Source organism: Pseudopipra pipra, chromosome W (genome assembly GCF_036250125.1).
Source record: "Pseudopipra pipra isolate bDixPip1 chromosome W, bDixPip1.hap1, whole genome shotgun sequence".
NCBI lineage: Eukaryota > Metazoa > Chordata > Aves > Passeriformes > Pipridae > Pseudopipra > Pseudopipra pipra.
The window spans coordinates 29,651,439-29,672,817 of NC_087580.1; the positions used below are offsets into that span (position 1 = coordinate 29,651,439).

Here is a 21,379-nt window from a genome sequence, read left to right on the forward strand (position 1 = left end):
GGGCATCTCTGGGCAGTGGCCAGCTCTGGGACTGCTCTGGCAAGTCATGGCCTGAAGCCACGAGTGTGGAATTTAGGAGACACTTGAAACCTCTGGAGAACAGAATTCTTGGTAATTGCCGAAGGCTTCCTGGCCAGCATTGCCAGACTTTTGATTTTTTTTTTTTTAATCTCAACAATTTTTCTCCACTTGTTTTCATTGACAACACCTTCTATATATTCTATTAAGCTGATTCTTTCATTGTCTACATGAATAGTTTTGTGCAGCTACTTATCAAAGTAAATATCCCACCAGTGAGTCAATTATGGAAACCTGGCTCAGAGGAAGCTGCTGATTTTTGGGGCACCTTTCATCTCTCTAATTTTGCCTCTTTTCTTCTTCCTCTCCCTATTTTTGTCTTGAAAAAGCTCTCCAGGATGTGTGTGCCTGGGAGTGTTTTCACACTCTGAGCTGTGCCCTGTGCCATGGGACAGGGGACAAATGCACCTTCCAGAGAAATCTGCCCCTCCTGCTCACAGAAGCCCTCTGAGTGCCCAGGTGAGATGGTGCCCAGGCTGCTTTGCTGGTGTGGAATGAAAGGGCCAGGCCAGAAAGGCAGAGGAGGGTGATGGAGGAGACAGGGCCATTTGCAGGGGATGTGTGCGAGGCTGGGGAGATGAATGTCCCTGGGCCAGTGAAGGCTGTTCCTGGAGTCACCCCAGAAGTGTCAGGGCTCTGACAGGGCTCCAGAGGGCATCCTCAGTGCCCCTCCTCCCTCCACTTTTGGGGGGTCCCACTCCCCTCCCACTCAGTTTGGGGTCCCACCACCCCTTCTGTCCTCTCTGACCCCCCTTTTCCCACTGACCGCCCCCTTCCCACCACCCACTCACCCGAGAGCTCCTCGCCCGCAGCCGGGGGGGCTCCCAGCACCACCAGTGCCCAGAGAAGTCCCCCCAGAGAAGGGGTTGGGTGGGGTCCTGGGTGGGCTTTGAGTATGTTTAGGCAGTCCTGCAGAGCCTGTGTGGAGGTTTAGGGGGTTCCCAGCACCTTTCAAAGTGTGCTGGGTGCCTTATTGAGGGGTTAGTTCCCTCCCAGAGCCCCCCAGAGCGGGCTGACAGGGGGGAACACAGGGGGGTCCCCATTCCCGATCCATCCCGAGGCCTGTTCTGCCCCCCCCAAACTCAGCTACACCCCTTGGGATTCCCCCAAGCCCCTTCCCCACTGCCCCCCAATAACCGGGACTGGGGAGAACTGGGAAGCTTTCCTGGGATCAGGAGTGGCAGCAGGGGAGGGGGGGACACACGACCCCCCCAAAATCCTCACAGGGACACGGGGGGTCCAGGCTGGGCCCGAGGCCCCAGGGAGGGGCTGCGGCCGCCGCCGGCTCAGGAGCTCTGTGGGGAGAGAAAAGGGGGTGACACCGGGGTGGGGGGTCCCCGGGGGGGCACAGACGCTCTGGGGGGACACACGACCCCCTGGGACCCCCCTCACCTTCTGGCGCAGGTAGAAGCCGAGCCCCAGCGCCAGGGAGACGAAGGCCAAGAGGAAGCCCCCGGCCCCTCCTTGGCAGCAATTGCTCAGGCTGATGGAGCCCGGCAGGGCCGGGGCCGCCGGCGGTGTCCGATCCCGGCAGGAAGCGGGGAGGGCCCCGGGGAGCGGCGGCGGCGGGCGGGGCCCTGGGGGAGCCGCCCCGAGGGGTCCCCGCCGCCCGTGGCACTGAAGGAGCCGCCCCGGGACGGGCCCTGGCGGGGGTCGCCAGAGAGGGGGGGCGAGCTCGGAACGGAATCAGCTCCGGAGAATAAACCAAGGGAAACCAAAGGGCCGCGCCGGGGGAGTCTCCGCCGCCCCGGAGCTAAAAGAGCTGCCCCGCGGGACGGGCGAGGAGGGGCGGCGGTGAAACAGTCGCCCGGGGTGTGGCGAGGGAGGCGGGAATGGGATAAAAGAGAGAGAATAGAGAGAGAAATCGCTTTGTTTCCCCCCTCCCTCCCCACCCCAACTCCCTTTTGTATACAGATAAAACCAGGGATCAGCATGTGCTTCCCTTCCTCCTTTTCCCCTCAGGGGAACAAAGAACAAAAAAGAAAACCTTGGGAAAGAGGGGGAAAAGCCAACGCTGGAAAACTATCTCGTCTAAGATAAGTTGTGCTGCCAAAGGAAACGCTGACTCCAGAGGTGCCCCAGCCCTGCAGAGCCCCCACCCTGCCCACTCACACCCTTCAGCTCAACATTGGGGTTTTCCCTCCCTGGCACTGCCCAGTCCAGCCCCTCCCTGGTCCCCCCATCTCCCTGCCCCTGCCCCAGCCCAGCAGAGCAGCACACTCAGGTCTGGCCCTGCAGCAGGACATGGAGGCCATGGAGCTCAGGGACAGGCCCTCTGGGTCTGCAATGCTCAGCACATCCTCAGCTCAGGCAGCTCCTGCAGCCCCAGGGCCAGCCCCGCTCCCCAGCACAGCAGCAGAGAATCGGCCCCGGGCTCCTCAGGCCCCATTTGCCATCTCCAGGGGCACTGGCCACCACCAGCACCAGCTGCAGCAGCCTCAGCCCCTCCAGCCCCCACAGTGGGACCCTGAGGGCAGCACACGGACTCCAGGGAGAAACCAGCAAGGCAGGGACCCTCTGGAGAGTCTGCTCCTTGGCCTTCTTCTTGAGAGCCCTGGAGAAGAAGAGCTGAGGCTTCAGGCTGTGCCCGGAGCAAATGGAGCCCCTTGTGTGGTGGAAAGAGTGCAGTGGAGCCCAGCTCATGCCAGCAGTGCCATGGCCACAGGACTGACCCAGCCCAGCCCAGGGACCAAGGCCCAGAGCACTGAGGCCTCACCCCAGGCCCAGAAGGGGAGGGGGGCAGGAGAAAAAGAGCAGCTCTCAACAGGCCAAATGCTGCTGCTCCCTGGCACTGCTGCTGTGCTGGGACTCTGTTTCCCTGCCCCTCTGCACACAGGCACTGCCCTGCCAGACTCATCAGAGGTCTCAGAAGATTGAACTCACAAAAACAAGTCACTGAAGGATCCCTGACTTTGTTTCAATGCATTCCTCATTTACACAGACTCTGGGTCAAATTCAAGATGTAGACAGTGAACTAGACATGGGATGAATAATCAATATTCACTGTACACAACTTTATCCCAGAAGAAAAAACACATGAAAACCCTAACCCAGCACCACAAAACCCTGAGCAGGCAGGCTGGAACAAGGTGTTCCATTCTGAATGCTATGGAAGAGAAAACAGGCCCTTTGTGGCTTCAGAAAAGCATCCAGTCATCATTTCCCTCAGGGCATCCTTGAAGCAAAAGATTTCTTAAGACAGATGCCAGAGTTTGGCAGCAGGCTGTCCTTCTCAGCTTGGAAAATCTCTGCTAACTTACCTAACAATGGTACAAACCCCCCACATTAATGTTGTCAAACAGCTGCATCTGCAGGATTCATGTTCCAGCCTTACCTAATGCACAATTATCACACCTCTTTTTAAAATTAAAGGGGAGGGAAAAAAAAGCTGGGGGTGAGGGGAGACTCCCCACCCCAGTCATCCATCAAGTGTACATCCTGACCACTACTCCCAAGAAATTGAATATATGCTAAAAAGATATAAAAGACATCAAAAGCTTTCAGAAATAAAAGTGCTTCAGAAGCTAGATTTTAATATTGCCAAGTGGTTTTTTGCCAGATTATAAAGTTGGCTGAAATGCCAGGATACTGCATTTTGGAAGCAGCAGCAGCTCACATATTGCCTTGTATTAGTGGCTGAAGTGTGTTGCTGATTCCAAAGCTGGACTGTCATCATCTGTGGGGGAGAGTAGATAAATAAATAAATAAAAACTGGCATTCCCTACCAACCCTGCTGCCTTGAAGCACTCTTTTCAAGTGTAGCCTCCACAGGAAAAAAAAGTTAAGAGCACTTTCTTTTGATTATAGTGCTTTCCCCAGGCAGGAATTTTTATTTCAGTTAGAATCTTTGAACCATTACATTTTCAGGGAGGCATTTTTATATTTACAGTTGACATCTTCAGAGAAGAATGAAACCTTTGAGCAACAGCTCTAAAGCATGAAGGTTGCCTGCAGGAAATACTTAAATTATTTTACACCCAAATAGAGCCTGTTGTTTTTAGCTAAAATTTAATAAACCTTAAATCAATGACCTTTCTTTTACTGAAAGCCTGCCCTTTGGAAAACTAACTTTCCCAAGAAACATATTTGGGTGAATAAATGCCAAACAAAGGGCTATTGAAATCTAAACATTTTCTCCATTTATAGCTTGTGAACATTTAGTTCCTAAATTCCCGACTGCTACCTAATGTACAGAACAGTGGTGCCTTGGTTGAATCACATAGCATTGATTTCAGAGTGTCACAGGGATCTCATTGACAGGAATCAATTAGAATCCAAAATCAATCAAATATGTTCGTGCACTATCACTCATTGAATTTGAATATCCCCAAATTAATTGTAAGCACGTGAAAGAACCTAGAAATCAATTTTGAAAAGGTACAAAAAAAAAATCAGTCAACTTTGAGAAGATAATAGTGCATCTGAGCATGTTTCATGCCTGCTGGGGTAAGTTAATGGTGAATCACACCTTCCCTTCCCAGCACAGGCTGAGATATATTCTTTTTGGAACATGAAAATACCCAGTGACTGAAGGCAGAGGACACACCAGTCAATGATCCAGCATTATTTTATGAACAGCCTGTTACACGCCCAATATCAAACATGCTGCCAGGATATTACAAAATGCACAAGTGTGTTACACTCTGAAAAACTGCACATTGTAAGTGAGCCACTGCACTTCAGGGAGAAAGAAAGGAGAGAATTACTGAATCTCTACCAAAAGCAGGAATAGATGTGGCCACTTATCCAAAGAGCTGTTACTGTTGCTGAGGACTCCTCTCTGAACACATTCACCTGTCATTCTGTCAAGGTAATAAATCCTTCCACTCATCACAGCACACTCAAAAGCACCCTGCTATTTAATTTCAATGCAAAAATGGCCCAAAGTGCCTAAAACATTTCCTTTTGCTCATGTAAAAGTGCTGGCATTTTACTTCCTTCCTGATAAGCCAGTGCCAATGGACTGGTGATTATTCTTTTCTTATTCAAAGCATATCAGTAGTTCCAAAGCACTCTCCATCTGAACAGGTGTCTGAACAGCACAGTTACTGAAAACAGTTTGTCCTGCTCCTCTCTCTTTCTGCCAGGCTATCAGATAAACCCAACTAACTCTCTGTATTGACACACCATCAAACATAAGCTGTGTCTTCAACCCACTGTAGCCTGTTTCTGGCATGTTACAGGTTTGCTGCTTGACATTAGTTGTACCCAAAACAGCAGCAGTGAATTAGCTTAGAACAAAAATATAGTCACTCCATAGCATGTAACACAAAAGGGACACAGGATAGGAAAAAAAAAGAGAAACCTTTTGTGAAGTAAGAATGATCACTCTCATCTCAGTAGTTCACAGGTACTTATCTGGTGCTACTTGAAAAAGAGCCTGGAAGCAGCAGGATTCAAATGCATTCAAAACAGAGCTGACACAGGCCTGACACAGTAGAAAAATAATTTCTTTTTTGTTTATTTTATTCTCCTGTCCTCTAGGAACTGTCTCTGATTTGCAAGGGGTAGAAAGTGAAAGAAAGGAAAATGGTTACAATGTCTGAAAGCGTTTAAATGCCTTTACAGTTTTTGTCTGTAACAAGACTGATTTTCATGATCCAACCTTCATTTGGCACTAAAAGACCCCCACAAAAACAAACCAAAAAAACACTCTCCCCCAAACAAGCCTCTCAGCAACTCTCCTTTTCATTCAGTGTCTCAGATACAGAATTTTCAGTGCTAACTACTGGACTGTTCTCACATGCATAGGGGTAGCTAATTATATTTCAGCAGGTTATCATATAAATAAATGTGCAATTCTGTACAAGGACACTGTAAATGGCTTGATTAGACCGAGAACAAGGAACTTCTATTCCATACACCCTGATATAACAACTTACCACAGCACATGGCCATCCTTCTCCAATTTCAGACTTAAGGTTCTGTGTTAGTGTCGCAAACAGTAAGAATTTTTTGGTTTGTTTTGCCCCATAAATTATTTTGATCTAAATCCTTAAATTTCGTCAGGATTTCATACAAATTCAGAATGGTGACCCACGGTAAAAATCAGACATTCAGTGGTACAGAAAAACAGCACATGCTTATCTGAAAGTACCTACATTGCTCTAATTTTCATTAGATACATTAATAGATATTTCTTCTAGAAAGTAGAGGAAGCTGAAGTGAAAAAAATATTTTTATTTCAATTTTAAAAGAATTGGGAAACGACACTCTGATTAAAAAGCTACACTACTTAAAACAGGAAAATAATTGGAAATTAGACAAGATTCCCTTTAATGCAAACCTGCTATATTAAGGAATAGCAAAAAGAAAAGCCCCTCTTTGAAGGAAATAAAAATTAGTTGAAAAAACATTACAAGTGTTGCCACCTCTCCGGGCAGCCCCTTCCAATGCCTGACAACCATTTCCATCAAGAAAAGCTTCCTCATGATCACACACAAAGCCTCCTGAGGCCTTCAGTGCACCCCAAGCCCCCCAGAAGAAACCACCCTGCCAGGGCTTTCCATGCCACAAGTGTAATACAGAGCTCTCCACTCATTTCCAGCTTCAAGCTCTGGAGCCCCAGCACTTCCCAGGAGCTCTGGGATCCTCTGCAGCCCACTCAGGGCTGAGCGTTCCTTCATGATTCCATCCTTCAGTGCCTAGGGAGGGTCACCAGAGACCCTTTGAGGCCACACAGCTGCAATGCAGGGCTCAGTGGGGCATTTTGTGGTACTGGAGATGGAATTTGGAGTCCACCAAGGAAACGTGTGGCTCTGCAGCTACAATTCAAGGCCGATGGGGATAGTTTGGGATACCAGGGATGAAATTTGAGGCCCCCTGCAGAAAACTAAAGGGCTCTGTGCCTGTAGTTTGGGGACAAGTGAAGCCTTTTGGGGTGTTGGAGGGGGATTTGGGCCCTGCAGCTGTGACATTCCAATCTCTGGAAGACAGCCAACCCCCGCAGCCACACTCAGCCCAAAGCCCCCCCCAGACCTGCCACCCTCCATCTCCCAGAGCTGCTGACACATCCCACTGCCCAAAATAAGCATGACTGCCCCAAAAGTGCCACCTCAGCAGGCCTGGGGGGATGGACTAAGGGAGGGGAGGGAGCCCAAGCTGCTGTGGGGGAAGTTTGAGGGCAGTGGTCATGATGTGGGACAATCTGGAGTCTGGCAATGTCTCCAGGTGAGCTCCTGGTCCTGTGGCAGCTGCAGCACAGGGCTTGCTGCTGTGCCACCTCCTGGGGTGCTGGGCCTGGGAGGACAGAGGGGTCACAGAGTGGGGCACCGTGTGGGGACACAGGGAGAACTGTGGCTGCCCAGGCTGGAGAAGAGAAGGTTTTGGGGTGACCTTCCAGCCCCTTCCAGTACCTAAAAGAGGCTCCAAGGGAGCTAGAGATGGATTTTTGACGAGGGCCTGGAGTGACAGGACAAGGGGGAATAGCTTCACACCGGCAGAGGGCAGGGTGACATTGGCAGTGGCCCTGAAATGGGGAGAGAAGCTCGGGCAGCAGCTTGTCCTTTAGCCAAGGCGGCTTCTCCCGGGGAAAGCCCCAGCCAGGACTGAGCTTGTCCCACAAGCCTGGGGCCAGGGGTGCTGAGGGGGGAGCGTCCCGCTGCCTGCGGGACAGCCCAGGAAGGACAGGGTCGGCTCGGCACACTCAGCACCGCGCAGCTGAAGGACACCAGGGCTTTGGGCACGTTGTTGCAGCTTTATTCAGCCCCAGTCCTTTAGCCAAGGCAAGCTGCACCTCTGCCGGGCTCACGGCCAGCAGCAGCGCAGTGCTCGCAGGAGGCCTCTTGGTCTTTGCTGCACGCAAGGACTCCTCAGAATGGAGGTTGTCCGAGCTGCCAGGGAGCTGACAGAGATGTCCCAGTCATTCTCCAAGGGCTGAAGTGCTGCAATGGAGAGAAACAGAGCCCAGATAAAACCCCCCGTCTGCAGAGAGCCTCTGGATTCCCCACAGACCACACTCCCCACTCACCGCTCAGGATGTCAGCCTGACTCTCTGTGGTCTGCTCCCTCAAGCGCCGTGTGATGAGTCCTGGGCACAGAGCTCCATTAGCCCCTGCTCCCCAGCCTGCTCCCAGCAGCAGGGCCCCCAGACCTACCCTCCTCCCCCTCAGCAGGGCTGAGCCCAGGAGCCCCCAGAAGCTCAGGGCAATGGGACTGAGCAAGGCGGCCACCAAGCCCTGCTGTGTGGGCAGGGCTGGCAGAGGGAGGCAAGGCCCTGCCCGGGGTGGCCGGGGCTGGGGCAGCCCCAGGACTGTCCCTCGTTGCTGGGGTAGCCCCAGGACTGCCCCTCGTTGCTGGGGCAGCAGTGGCACAAGGGCCAGGCTGCCCCAGAGGCACCGCAGGGGCTGGCACTCACCGATGAACCTGACGGCCGCCAGGCGCACGTTGGCCTGAGGGTCCTGCAGGTAGGGCAGGCTCTGGTGGATGAAGTCTTCAGCCCTGCTCCTGCTCTTCTGAAGCTGCAGAGAGAACAAGGCATGTCTCTCCAGGGCTGTCACTGGGGCAGTTGGCTGGAGCAGTGCCTCCCGCCAGCACCCCCTGGGACGGAGAGGCCTCCCCTCCTGCTGGCTACAGGGAAGGGACAGGGGCCAGCAGAAGAGCCCCTGGGGCTCTGTTCTTGAGGGCAGCAACAGGGATGCAGCTCCAGGCTCTGCCCAGCTGCAGAGCCCCCAGCCCAGACATGGGATGAGGGCAGCCCTCCCCCAGCCCGGGCCCCTCAGTTTGTCCTTACCAAGCACGCTCCAAGCTCCCACAGCCGCTCTCTCTGCAGCAGGTGCTTGAGCGTCTTCCACTTCAGCAGCTCTGCGGCAGCAAGAAGGGCTTCCCTGGAGGCCTGCAGGACAGCATGAGCTGAGAGATGGCCCGGGGGCCTGGGCAAGGAGACATCTTGGCTTTGCTCCTGGGGGATCCTGCCTTTAGGAATCTGGGACATGCCCTAGCCCAAATGTCTGGGAGCCTTTTGGGGACAACCCTGGGGGACAGGCATGGAGGCCCAAAGGCCTGGCCTCTGACACAGCCTGTGGGGATGCCCCTGCTCAGGCCGTGGTGGTCACAGGCTGCTGCCGAGCCCTGCAGGAGCAGGCAGGGCCGGTGTTGCACAGGGCCGTGCCAGCTTCTCTGGCCCTGCTGGCGCTGGCTCTGCATGGACCTTCCCACGGGCTGTGCTGGGGGAGCGCTGCCCGCTGCCAGCAGCCCCTGCCCTGATGCCCAGGAGCCCTGGGGGTGTCAGCCCAGCCCTCTGTGTGTCAGGGCTCAGCCTTCAAACCTGTACCTTGGCCACGCTGGGGACCTGGTCGCTCATGCGGAAGAGGAGAGGCACCAGTGCCCGCCACACCTCCTTCCTCATCCTCTTCTCATCCCTGCCGACCACCAACTGCAGCAGCTCCGTGAGCATGCGGATGGACAGCTCTCGCAGCTCGCTGCACTCCTGGCAGGAAGCAGGAAAAGGGAGTTTTGCAAACAGCAGCTCCCTGCCCACAGTGCAGAGGGCCGTGATCATGGCTGAGGGGAGGGCAGCGGCTGCGGCCTCACATCTCAGAGGAAGCAGGACTGGGCTGCATGGCCCAGAAGCCATCCCAGGAGAGCCCAGGGGAGTGGAGCTGGCTCCAAGTGCTGCTCGCAGGGCTGGGCTGCAGGGCAGCTGTCATTGTCCAGTGCCCATCTGAGGGGCTCAGGCTCCACATCAGCCTTACCGAGTCAAAGAGGGGCAGGAGCCTCCCCACAAGCTGCACAGCGATGAAGCTGGCCTTGCTCTTCTTCAGCTGACGCAGAACGTTTTGCAAGGCCAGCAGGATCTTCATCTGGGCATCTTCGCTGCCAGCTTGCAGGATCTTCATCATGCCCGGCAGGAAGAGTTCGATGTTTCTGGCCTGTAGAGAGAAGAGAATGTCCATTGGGTGAAGAGGGCCGTGCCTGAAAAGCTCCCCAGGCAGCCACCCCAGGCCCCACCATGGCAGGGAGGGTGTTTGGAGCAGTCACCCCACGTTCTGAGTCCCAGGCCAGGCCAAAGCACTGCTTTCCACACAGCCCCAGCCCCCATTTGCCAACAGGGCTGCCCCTCACACCGCCCTGCTCACCATCTCGGCTCTCTGGGACAGCCCGATGAGCCCTTCCAGCAGCAGCCTGGCCGTCCTCTCGTTTGGACAGCCCTGATGGCTCTCGATGTCGGGCTCGTCAGCCAAATCCTCCCACTCAGCCTTCCTGGAGGATGACTGCAGGAGCAAACAGAGCTGTGAGGGGCCAGCAGAGCCTGCAGGGCTGGCGGGAGGGGACCAGGGCCTTTGGTGGTCACTCACAGCCATGGGCTGGGTGCGGGGGCCTTCTGCGGAGCAGCGGAAGCACTGTCTGTGCAGCAGGTTGGCAAAGCCCTCCAAGATCTTGGCCAGCGTCTCCGGCATGGAGGACATCAGCTCCCACAGCTCTGGCGCAGTGCTGGAAGGCAGAGCGCTGTCAGCAGGGCTGCCTCAGCCACAGTGCTGTGGCCTGGAGCAGCCCCCCAGAACCTACCCCTTGGAGCCCTGGCTGCGTGTCCCCGGGGGCCCTGCCCGTGTGGGCAGGACGGGGCTGAGGGCGTGTTCCCCGTGGGGCTGGAGCACCGTGCTGGCTCTGGGCTGGCTGGGCCAGCTTTGGCTGCTGTGAAGCCAGCCCAGCCAGCAGGGCTGGAAAGCGTGGGGGGATGGAGGGCCTGACTCTGCAGGCTGTCCCGCAGCATTCCTTGGCTCTGGCAGCCAGAGAGTCTTGGGGTCCCTCTCCCCACAGGGAACAAGCCCACCCTCAAGGCCATCAGGGCCAGTACCTGTCTCCTTGAAGAGCCGCCTTGCACAGGAGGATGACCACTGTGGTGGGGTACAGGTTGGTCATCAGGCGAAGCAGTGACTCCGCTTTCTCCCACGCTGCCTGTGTGCTGCAGTATGGCAGGCTCTCAAGGATGCTGCTGACTATCTTGGGCGCCTGCAGGGGATACAGGTGAGGATGGCACTGCCCCCGGAGTGCAGTCATGTGCTCAGTTGCCCTTCCCATTCCTCTCTGCTGCCTTGAGGTGGCTTGGGGGGCCCAAGTCCCCTGTGCTCGGGAGGGAGGGATGCAGGGAGGAACAAGGCCCAAGAGGGCTGAAGGGCACGACAATGCAGCCACAGGCCACTTACGTCCGTCAGCCAGACGTCCGGGTCTTCCAAGGCCACATCCAGCAGGCTGCTGGGCACCTGCTGGTCGAGGATGCTGGCATCTCCCAGCGCCTCGATGGCCACGAGGATGACATCCATCCTCTCGTGGGACTGCAGGTATTTTCCAAAGGTCTATGGCAGCAAGGAAGGAAGAGATGTTGCGCTGAGTGCCCTGACGGTGCTGCTTGGCTGAGCAGCTCGAGGGGCCCTGGCCGGACGTGCCCACCACTGCTGACAGCAGTGCCCACAGCAAAGCTGGCAGCAGTGCCTGCAGTCCCTGCATGGCAGAGGATGAGCAGAGAGGGCCCTCCTGCTGGGGGAGAAGGGCTCATGGGCACAGGCTGCTGGCCCCACTGAGAACCAGGGACTTGCTGGTGGCCAGGAGCACTGGAGCTCCTGCTGGGGCTGAAGCTGCTGCTGGGCCACTGGAGTGCAGCCCTCATGCTGTCCCTGCTCAAGGACGGTGTGAACCCTCTCCCCAGGGAGCTGAGGGCACGCCAGCCCCACTGCTGCGGGGTCCTTTGGCTCACACCAGTGCCCTGCTGGTGCCATGGACAGGAGTCCCAGCAAGGGCGCAGCTCCTCACCTTGGCACAGTCCCTGGCGCTCAGAGAACACAGCGCGGAGGTGGTCACGGCTTCCCAGTGGACTTGGTCTGCTCTGTCCTTTAGCCTGGATTCGACTAAACACCGGGGCAAACACACAAGAGTCAGGAAGGCAGAGCAGCTTTGCCAGCAAGCTCACCAAACCTCCCTGGCATCTGCTGGCAAGGGGGCAGGACAGGAGCAGTCCAGGATTTTGGGAGGGCATCAGGAACAGCTTCTTGCTACAGGCACTGGAGGGGCCAGCCAGGGTGGGGGATCTGCTCTTCCCCACCAGGGAAGATGTGGCTTTGGGACAGGGAAGTCAAGAGGGGCTTTGGCTGTGGGGCCCACACACCAGTGGGCTCCAAGATCCTGAAAGCAAGGGGAGGAAGGAGAGCAGCAGCAAACAGATCCTGGCCTTGAGCAGAGCACTCAGCCTCTGCAGCAAAGGGGCAGCTGGGAAGCTCTGGGAAGCAGCTGGGAGGGGCAAAGGAGGTCAGGAAGCAGATCTATCAGGAGATAGAGCAGATAAAGCCCAGCACTGCTCTGCCTTTTTTACTTACAGATGAACTCAGCCAGGGCAAAAAGAGCATGGAAAGCTGCACAGCTTGTCTGTTCCTCGGAGAACCGGAAAAGGATGAGACGCCCCAGCAGCTTTCCTAGGAGCGGGAGCTGGATCTCCCCAGAGCAGACAGGTCCAGCAGTGCCTCTTCTGGCGTTGGCATTGGCCTGGATGAGGGAGGCATGAGCAGAAGGGCTGAGGGCACAAAGGTGGTGCCAAAGCCCCCCTCCCGAGAGTCTGCCCAGGGCTGGATTCCTGGAGAGACCAGGCTTTTCAGGGCCCTGCATCCCCATCTCTCAGAGCAGCCATGTGGGCAGCAGCCCTGGCATGGAGAGCAGCAGGGATGGGGGCAGGGCCTGGCTGGAGGGGGCCTGGTCCTTACCTGCAGAGTGGAATAGTCGGACAGCACACGGGTCAGCACATCGATCCTTGCCATGGCCCTCTCCCTCACAGCCTCTCTCTCGCATCTGGTGAAGTCCAGCAGCAGCTGGGACAAGAGAAGCAGGGGGTGAGCCCTGGGAGCAGACTCCAACACCAGCAGCACAGCTCCACTGCTGGGCCACGCTCGCCCCATCCATCAAGGCTTCCTCTCCCCTCCAGCAAAGCCTGCAGTGGGGTGTCTGCCCCTGGATTCCCACCCAGGTCGGGCACACAGGCCCAGAGCCAACCTCATGGCCAGGCAGGAGGGCTGGTGCCACCCTCTGCAGCCCCTGTGCTCCACAAGAGCCTGGGGCCTGCCCCTGCTTCCCCACAGGAGGTGGGCACCCTCCCTACAGGGCACTCTGCCTGTTCAGCACTGCTCTGGGCACCACTCAGCCAGCAGTGGGCAAACCCTCCCCTCCAGGCTGAGGAACAGCCCTGCCCCCCCCCCCCCTTTTTGCTTGTGCCAGACCTCCAAGATGCCCTGCAGCTCCTCGCTGACTCGAGAGGCAGGAAAGCTGAGCACCACTGTCCTCAGCATGCTGTCCATGGAGTTCAGGGTCTGCAAGGAACACAGAGAGCAGTGGCAGTCATTCTGCTGTTCCTCCCAGCCCCAGGAGAGCCATCTGAACCCCCTGTGCCACAGGAGGAGGAGGAGGATGCCCACACTTCCCTGAAGAGACATGGGCATAGACAGTCTTAGGGGGCAGAGCTGCCTGTGGCACGGGATGCAGCCAGGCCCATGGGAAAAGGACAGAGGCATGAGGGTGGGAAAGACCCTGCCCTGCCTGGGATCCCTGCTCCTGTGGCAGCATGGGGTAGCCAGGGAGCAGGCCAGAGGGGCTGGAGGCCCCTGGAGCTTAGCCAGCACTTACCTTGATATAGAGGGCAAGGTCTGCTTTTGGCATTTCCTTCTCTGCAGGCAGCCAGAAGACACTTGAGAAACACGTGCGGAGGAGGCTTTTGGCTTTGCCCTCCAGCGCTGTGTCCACCAAGCTGCAGGGAGAGGGCAGGACACGGGTTGCACACGGGTGCTGGGAGCAGCCCCTCGACGACTCGTGTGGGTGGCATTGGACCTCTGGGCCAGGGGGCCCACGACAGATGGGCAGGTACCTCAATTTCTCCAGAGCCAGCATGGAAAGATGCCGAAGGTCTGTGCACAGCTGGTCCCTTGGCTCTTCTTCCAGCAGCGCCTGCAGAGCACAACCGGATGGCACCTGCTGGCAGCTGCCAGCACCCAGGGCCTCCAGTCCCTGACCCGCCCAAGCGCTGTCCACACAGGCTGCCTGTGCCAGGGGGCTTTGCTCCCTTCGCCACATTGCCCAGAGTGCCCTCACCTTGATGTTCTCTGCCAGCTGGTACATGTCGCAGAACAAATCCAGGCCCTGGGTCAGGCCATGGTTCAAGGCGCTTCTGCACAGCACGGAGATGCTCTGGAGAAATGTGGCCTTGTCTCTCTCCTCCTGCCAGCCAGGGGACAGAGACACAAACACGGATTGTGAGTGGGCGGACACAGCCAGCAGGACCACAGCACAGGGGGTGCAGTGCCCTGCGGGAGAAGCAGCCCTGCCCTGCCAGCACCCCTCCAGCAGCCCGGCAGCAGAGCCCCTGCCAGCAGACAGCAGCACAGCCGCCCTCCAGCTGGCCACAGTTACCTTGTTGGGGCTGGTGACAAAGGCCAGGATGGAATCAACAGCTTCCTGCTCCTCCTTGTAGATGGGCAACCAGCTGGCATCTAAGGGGGGAAAGAGCAGGGAGAGCTGCAGAGGGTCCAGCGAGAGGAGGGGGCAGAGGATATCTGCCCTCCACCCAGCTCTCTGCCCACTGCCTTGGCACGGCCTTCCCTTGCAGCTCCTGGCTGGAGGGTGCCCAGCAGAGGAGCTGCCATGCCTGGGAAAGCCCCAGTGCCCCGGGCTGAGGAAAGCAATGGCAGACAGGCAGGAAAGGCCCAGGCTCCCACAGCACGGCTGCCTCCTGCCAGCCCAGCTGGCCCTCGCTGCCCACACCCCAGAGTCCCTCTGCCCTGTCCTTCTTTGGGAGAGGCTGTGCTGGGGCCACGCTCCAGCCCTGAGCAGTCCCAGCTTTCAGGCAACATCATGGCTGACCCCCAGGACCCTCATTGTCAGCTGGCCAGGAAAGTGGGATCCTGGTGTGCTACAGGGTGTGCTGGTGGGCCCCAGCCCTGCCCAGCCCCACAGGGCCCCTCACTCACCGAGCTTGAGGGGCTGCATGGTGGTCACCTCGCAGGAGGACGGAAGCTGCAGACCTGGAGAGCGGCTCTCCTGGGAAGAGCTGTCTTCCATCCAGGCCTGCCTGGGGCAGGCGGGGGGTCTCTTCTCCATCCTGTGAATCAAAGAACACAGGGGAGCCTGCCTACGGAGGGCGTCTGAATGGTGGAGTCGAACACCCTCGGGAAAAATGCCGCGGCCAAATCGCCTCAGGCAAAGTGCCTCAGGCAAAAGGCCTCAGCAAAAGGCCTCAGCCAAAAGGCCAAGGCAAAGTGCCTCAGCCAAAAGGCCAAGGCAAAGTCCCTCAGCCAAAAGGCCAAGGCAAAAGGCCTCAGCCAAAAGGCCAAGGCAAAGTGCCTCAGCCAAAAGGCCAAGGCAAAAGGCCACAGCCAAAAGGCCAAGGCAAAAGACCTCAGCCCAAAGGCCAAGGCAAAGTGCCTCAGGCAAAGCGCCTCAGCCAAAAGGCCTCGGCCCAAATGCCTCAGGCAAAAATGCTTCGGCAAAACGCCTCAGCAAAACGCCAAGTTCCCACGGGGCCACCAAGGGTCGTGGACAAGATGTGGACTGCAGTCGGGGGCTTCTCGCCAGCACCGCACTCCTCTCCTGTCCGGTCGCCGTCCTGACGGACACTGACCCACCGTGGGCCACGGTCGTGCTGAGCACACCTGCTGCAGTGGGTGTCACAAAGGGCCCCTCTGTGACACGCTGCCGGCCGCTAGCCACAGGTCCCAATGCTTGTTGACATGGCACCTGCCCCCAGCAACGGGTCCCAGGGAGCCACCACGCAGGCAGGAACAGGCAGGGTGTCCCTGGGGACACAGGCCTGCCTCAGCCCTTGGCACTCAGCTTCCCTCAGAGTGTCTCCAGGCCCCACTTTGTTCTCATGTCTCCTTGGGACATCCCAAGGAGCCCCATGTTCAGACAGCCCTGCGTGCCCCCAGGACATCCCTTTCCTGTCCCCACACTGCAGAGTCTGGCCTCAGAGCCCTTCAGTCACATTAAATGCATAACGTTTGCTCAAGCTTAACTGAAATCATGGCTTTTGTCGCCTTTTCTCTTTCTCCCACTGACCAGCAAGAGCTTTTCCCCACTCAACAGCTCTTCCAGCACCAGGCTGCTCAGGAGCCCTCCCAAGGCCTTTGCCGCACCCCAGACCCCTGCGCGGCACCCCGAGCTGCCCCAGGGGTGGCTGAGTGACCCTGCCAGGCTGGCGGAGTCTTGAGGGGGGCTTAGGGATGAAGTGGGGAGGATGGCACCCAGGGAGATTCCTTGGATTCACCAAGGAAGGCCTAGACTAAACTACCCCAGGGATCCAGCTGGAAGGATCAGGCTCCTCAGCATGCTGGGAGCTGTCATCTGCTGGCACAGCCCAGCTGAGCGGCCGCATTGGTCCATCTGAGGGGCCAGGAGCTGTAGTCCTGCTGCTCTTGCCTCAGTTCTGTGTCTCTTCTACAGAATCAGACCAAAGAAGCCCCCAGAAGCCCAAAGGGCCCTGGAACAGCCCCTCTCTGACAGCCCCAGAGGTGCCCGGAGCTGCCTGCCAGCCCAGCTGGCCCTCACTGCCCACAGCCCAGAGCCCCTCTGCCCTGTCCTTCTCTGGGAGAGGCTGTGCTGGGGCTGCACTCCAGCCCTGAGCAGTCCCAGTTTTCAGGCAACATCATGGCTGAACCCCGGGACCCCTGTGGGTCAGGAAAAATACACAGCTCAGGGGGGGCAACCCCTACAATAAATAACTCAAGTGGCCGTTGTTTTTCTGCTTTGCTCGATCCTGGAAGGCGCTGCTGCAGCGGGCCCGTGTCTAAAGCTGCTCTTTCCAAGTCTCATAGTCCTGGTGTTCGCCTACAAAAAATTGATGAATTAAAAAAAAAGAAAAGATGTGGCAATGCTGTTCATGAAGCCTTCAACAGTCACCAAGAGTTCTGTTCTGCAGAGATTTCAACTATTTCCTAAATTCCACACTTGTGGCTTCAGGCCACCAATATGGCTTGGCCATTAAAGCTGACATCAGCCAGGAACACTATACCTGGGACTCAGCTTGTATTTGGGATCTTATTTGGGTCCACCTCACAATTCAATTGTGTTGACACCTTCAAGACTACCTGAATCAAAGCACCTCCAAGAATCCAAGTCCTTTACACAACTGTGCAGCACCACTGTCTCGTTCTCAAACTCAAGGACTGAGAACACTCAGCTAAAATGGGCTGGTACCTTTCCATGGTGCAATTCACTGGCAAGAACACTGGAAACATTTCACATGGTTTCACACCTTACCCTCCATTAAAGGGAAGTGGCTCAAAAGCCACAAAGTTTGCACAAGGGAACAGTGGGGCAGAAGGCATAATTTAAGCACAGATGCCTAATCATCAATTTTGTGCATTTGGTTTTTTTTCCAAACTTTTACGTGACAGAGCAAAATTTTAAAAAGAATATATTATTATACATATTATAGCATGAATCAGATTTTGTTCTTACTGCAGAGCAGTGAAACATGATGGACAGTGCAAAAGTATAAACTGTGTTTTAATACAGTTCATGTAAAGATTTCAGCAGGTCATCAATGTCAACCACTTGCCCTGGGGACAGAGATGAAGCCATGTCTAGTGCAACTCAAGCAAAACACACCACATTATTAAGCCAGCATCAATTATATCCAATGAAACAATCCCACCTTAAATCTCTGAGGCTGATGAAACTGTATTGTTGCCTTTTTCTGGTCAAAATCCTTCTTCAGCTGCATGTAATTCACTTTGCCTTCTTTATTTAAAACCTTCTTCTTTCCATTCACACACTGCAGATATTCACATCTCGCCCATAGTACAGGCCCTGGCTGCACAGCTCCTTCAAGTCTGACAGCTGGAACAGGGACAGGCAGTAAGCAGCCACCTGGGGATCATTGCTCTGGACGAGCAGTGGCTTTTGCTCCCAGTACTCCTTGAAAAACACCTCTTCTTTGATGGGGGAGATCAAGCTCCCGAAGAGGCTGTCTGGGTTCTCAAAACTCAGGACTGAGGGAGAACAAGCTGCTTCCAGCTTTGCTCGTTTACACTGTGCCTGTGTTTCTTTTCCCATTTCAGCATGCTTCCCTCCTTTCTTGGGCATGGTTCCTGTTCAAGAGGAGAGAGGACCAAAACAATCAACCAGCAACACAACCTCAAGAGCTCACGGGCCCAGAGCAACAACTCTTACCCTACCCAGTGGGATCTCAGAGTATCCCGGGAACAGCTCTGGTTTCAGAGCCTCACTATTTGCTCCAAAGCATCAACAGCTTACAGAAGACAGGGAACATTGTTAGGCCTTCCTGTTGATGCTCTGTAATTACTACATTTACAAGTTTAAAACTTGTAAAATTGACCAGTTTAAGAACTAAAAGGCCAAGATTCTGCTTTCAGTCCTGTCGAGCTGTCAAACTTTGTTTATGTAGAACAAAAAGAATTCTTTCATACAAGCACAGACATTTCATTTTAAAGTTGGAAGTCATTTACTTGGTTTTTCCCAGGCAGATAGTATGATTGTGTACCATTACGCAAAAATAAAGAAGTTGATCTACAAATGGTTTGGCTGCCAAATTCTCAGGAAAGTTAAGGGGGAAATCAAGTAACTGTAGGTAGGTAACTGTGCAAGTCTGGAAAGCCAACACCTGAGAAGTTTGAACGTGCTGATGCCATAATTTCTAAGTAAAAATGACAGCTCTACTCCCTACACCCATTTGATAGGAAATGCTATCAATTTGTTGAGATACTTTTATTTACACAGATCCCGTATTTTGAAACTTCAACTCCAGTTCTGGTATTTACATGCAGCACTAAGTTCTTCTGTGCAGCAGGACACCCTTGCTGGCCCACTAACTCCTGGGCAGTGTTTCATCAGCAGCTCCTGCACAGCCTGTCCCTCAACAGTAACCGAGGGTCACCTCAGCCCTGCAGGAGGGAATTCACATCACCTCCTTCCTGAGAGAATGAACATTCCCAACTGCAGCATGAGGCAAGGGAACGTGTAAAAAATTAAAGACTGAAAATCAGTCCCTGACTGACAGCAAGATCTGAAGATGCTGCTGAAGGCACCAAGATCTAAAGCTGACATCCCCAAATGACAGCAACACAAATGCAACCAAGCCTGGATTAATAGTTTTGAATTCCAGACCTAAATCCATTGTACCAACCTCTCAGCTCATTCACACTGATTTAAAGAAGTTACATTCAGATATTTACTATTCATAGAACGCAGCTTCATTTACAACACGTGCTGTTCTGTAGCCTTCTGCTGGTTATTACAGCTGTTCCAAGCCCCCTGCCATGGGCAGGGATACCTTCCACAAGATCTAGTTGCTCAAACCCCCATCCAACAGGATCCAACCAGGCCTTGAGCACTGCCAGGGATGGGGCATCCACAGCTTCTCGGGGCAACCTGAGCCAATGCCTCACCACCCTCCAGCAGAAAAAAATTCTCCCTTACATTTAGTCTAAACCTAAACCGTTCAGCTTAAACCCATTGCCCCTTGTCCTGCAGCTACAGGCCCTCATAAAAAGTCCCTCTCCATCTTTCTTGCACCACTTAAGTCCTGACAGGCTGCAAGGAGGTCTCCACAGAGACTTCTCCAGATTGAGCCATCCCAACTCTCCCAGCCTGTCTCCGCAGCTGCTCCATCCCTCTCATCATCTTCCTGGCCTTCCCTGGACTTGATCCAACAGGTCTGTGCCCTTCTCACGCTGGGAGCTCCAGAGCTGGATGCAGCGCTCCAGGTGGAGAATCACCAGAGCGCGGCAGAGGGGCAGAACCCCCTCCCTCACCCACGGCCCGCTGAATGGGATGCAGGATACGCCCGGATTTCTGGGCTGGGAGCTCAGCGCCAGCTCAGCCCCAACTTTCCACCCACCAGCACCCCCAATTCCTTCCGTGCCGGGCTGGAGGACAAACCCCAGCGCAGAACCCCACACGGGAGCAGCTGCTCCCCGCCAGGGCTGTTCCCTCCCACACCACGGCAGCTCCCTGGGAAGCGGCGGGAATACCGCCGGGCACAGCGGGAATACCGCCGGGCACAGCGGGAATAGCGCCGGGCACAGCGGGAATACCGCCGGGCACAGCGGGAATAGTGCCGGGCACAGCGGGAATACCGCCGGGCACAGCGGGAATACCGCCGGGCACAGCGGGAACACCGCCGGGCACAGCGGGAATACCGCCGGGCACAGCGGCTCCGAGGACACGCGGTGTCCCCGCTCCCCCCTCCCGGCTCCCGCCGCCTCCATCCAGCCCCTTCCCGTCCCGCGGCCCCGCACTCACCCGGGCAGGAGGGAGGATCGCGTGGGATCGGGGCGGGCCGGGATGGATCGGGGCGGGCAGGGGAGGCGAGGCCAGGCAGGATGTGCCGGCTGGAAGCGGGAGGCGGTCCTGCCGCGCTGGGAGTCACGGGAGGAGCCGCTTCCGGGCGGCCAGTAGGAAATCCGGCGGCATTCCAGTGTCATTCCAGTGTGTATTCCAGTGGGAACGCAGCAGCACTAAGGTTAATCAATCTGCTTCATACAACGGTGCCTGGGCTTCAGCTGCGTTATTTATTTTTTTTTCCTGGACCAAAAATCTTCTTCTAGAGTCTCCCTGAGTCTCCCTCAAAGAAAACTTTGGAATCCTCACCGAGCACGTGAAAACTTCCAGAAATATTTTTAGATGCCTGTTAATGGTTTGGTTTACGTTGGCTAATGATGTCAGAAACAAAAGAAAATGTTAGGTAGGCTTTGCTGAAGCTTTGTTCTTGTGTACTGGCTTGAAGGATACGAAGCAGAACTAGCAGAAATAAAAAAGGTGGATTTTGGAAACCTCAGCAGCCTTACAGTGCACGGCTGATGTTGGTACAAAGTTACACTGCCATAAGTGTAACTAGAAGGAGCTTTCAATGACAGGTAAGAGAGGTGACTGTGTCCTGTCAACAGCTTAAGGAGGGAGAATAACAGAGCCTTGCACATCTCCAACACCAGTTCAAATCCTTCCCTTTACGGAAAGTGGTTTTCAGTCTTGTTCCTCCTCACAGTGTGGTTGTTACACAGTCATAACTTCTGCTTCCCTGGCACTAGCTGGATCATTTGGAACAAATGTCGTGATTCCAGTGGGTTCTGCATTCATGGATGCATCCAGCAAATTCCTGTGTGCTGAGCAGAGAAAGTGGCAAAGTATAATATATAGAAAAGGGGGATGGAGGAGAGAAAAAGGCAAACGCTGCTCATACTGTTCAGTCCTTGTTCCTTTACCACCTGGACCGCTCTGTTGCCAGCTGACCAAAATATCATGGTCACTTGAACATGAAATAAGGATTAATCAGCATGTGGCTGGGTTACCAGCAGAGAGATTTTGCCAGGGG

General features: G+C 55.4%; 3 protein-coding genes and 1 long non-coding RNA gene across 4 annotated transcripts in view; all 4 read right to left on the reverse strand.

The window, feature by feature from the left end:
• The window catches only part of LOC135404965 (uncharacterized), an 801,303-nt gene that overhangs the window by 394,016 nt on the left and 385,908 nt on the right, over positions 1–21,379 (reverse strand). The window lies entirely within an intron of this gene.
• On the reverse strand, positions 7,755–8,556 carry LOC135405647 (uncharacterized). The gene is made up of 3 exons (XR_010425903.1): positions 8,435–8,556; positions 8,048–8,107; positions 7,755–7,961 (listed from the first exon to the last, which is right to left on the reverse strand). It is a non-coding gene; the product is annotated as an uncharacterized LOC135405647 (long non-coding RNA).
• On the reverse strand, positions 8,795–9,986 carry LOC135404542 (maestro heat-like repeat family member 5). Its single transcript, XM_064639281.1, has 3 exons — positions 9,771–9,986; positions 9,350–9,505; positions 8,795–8,911 (listed from the first exon to the last, which is right to left on the reverse strand). The coding sequence occupies exons 1-3, from the start codon at positions 9,969–9,971 to the stop codon at positions 8,795–8,797; spliced, it is 474 nt and encodes a 157-aa protein (XP_064495351.1). The 5' UTR covers positions 9,972–9,986.
• On the reverse strand, positions 10,137–15,758 carry LOC135404543 (uncharacterized). Its single transcript, XM_064639282.1, has 13 exons — positions 15,018–15,758; positions 14,461–14,540; positions 14,143–14,268; positions 13,919–13,998; positions 13,681–13,801; positions 13,278–13,367; positions 12,768–12,872; positions 12,387–12,552; positions 11,827–11,921; positions 11,223–11,372; positions 10,874–11,028; positions 10,374–10,509; positions 10,137–10,289 (listed from the first exon to the last, which is right to left on the reverse strand). Exons 1-13 carry the CDS (start codon positions 15,145–15,147, stop codon positions 10,137–10,139), a joined length of 1,587 nt encoding a protein of 528 aa, XP_064495352.1. The 5' UTR covers positions 15,148–15,758.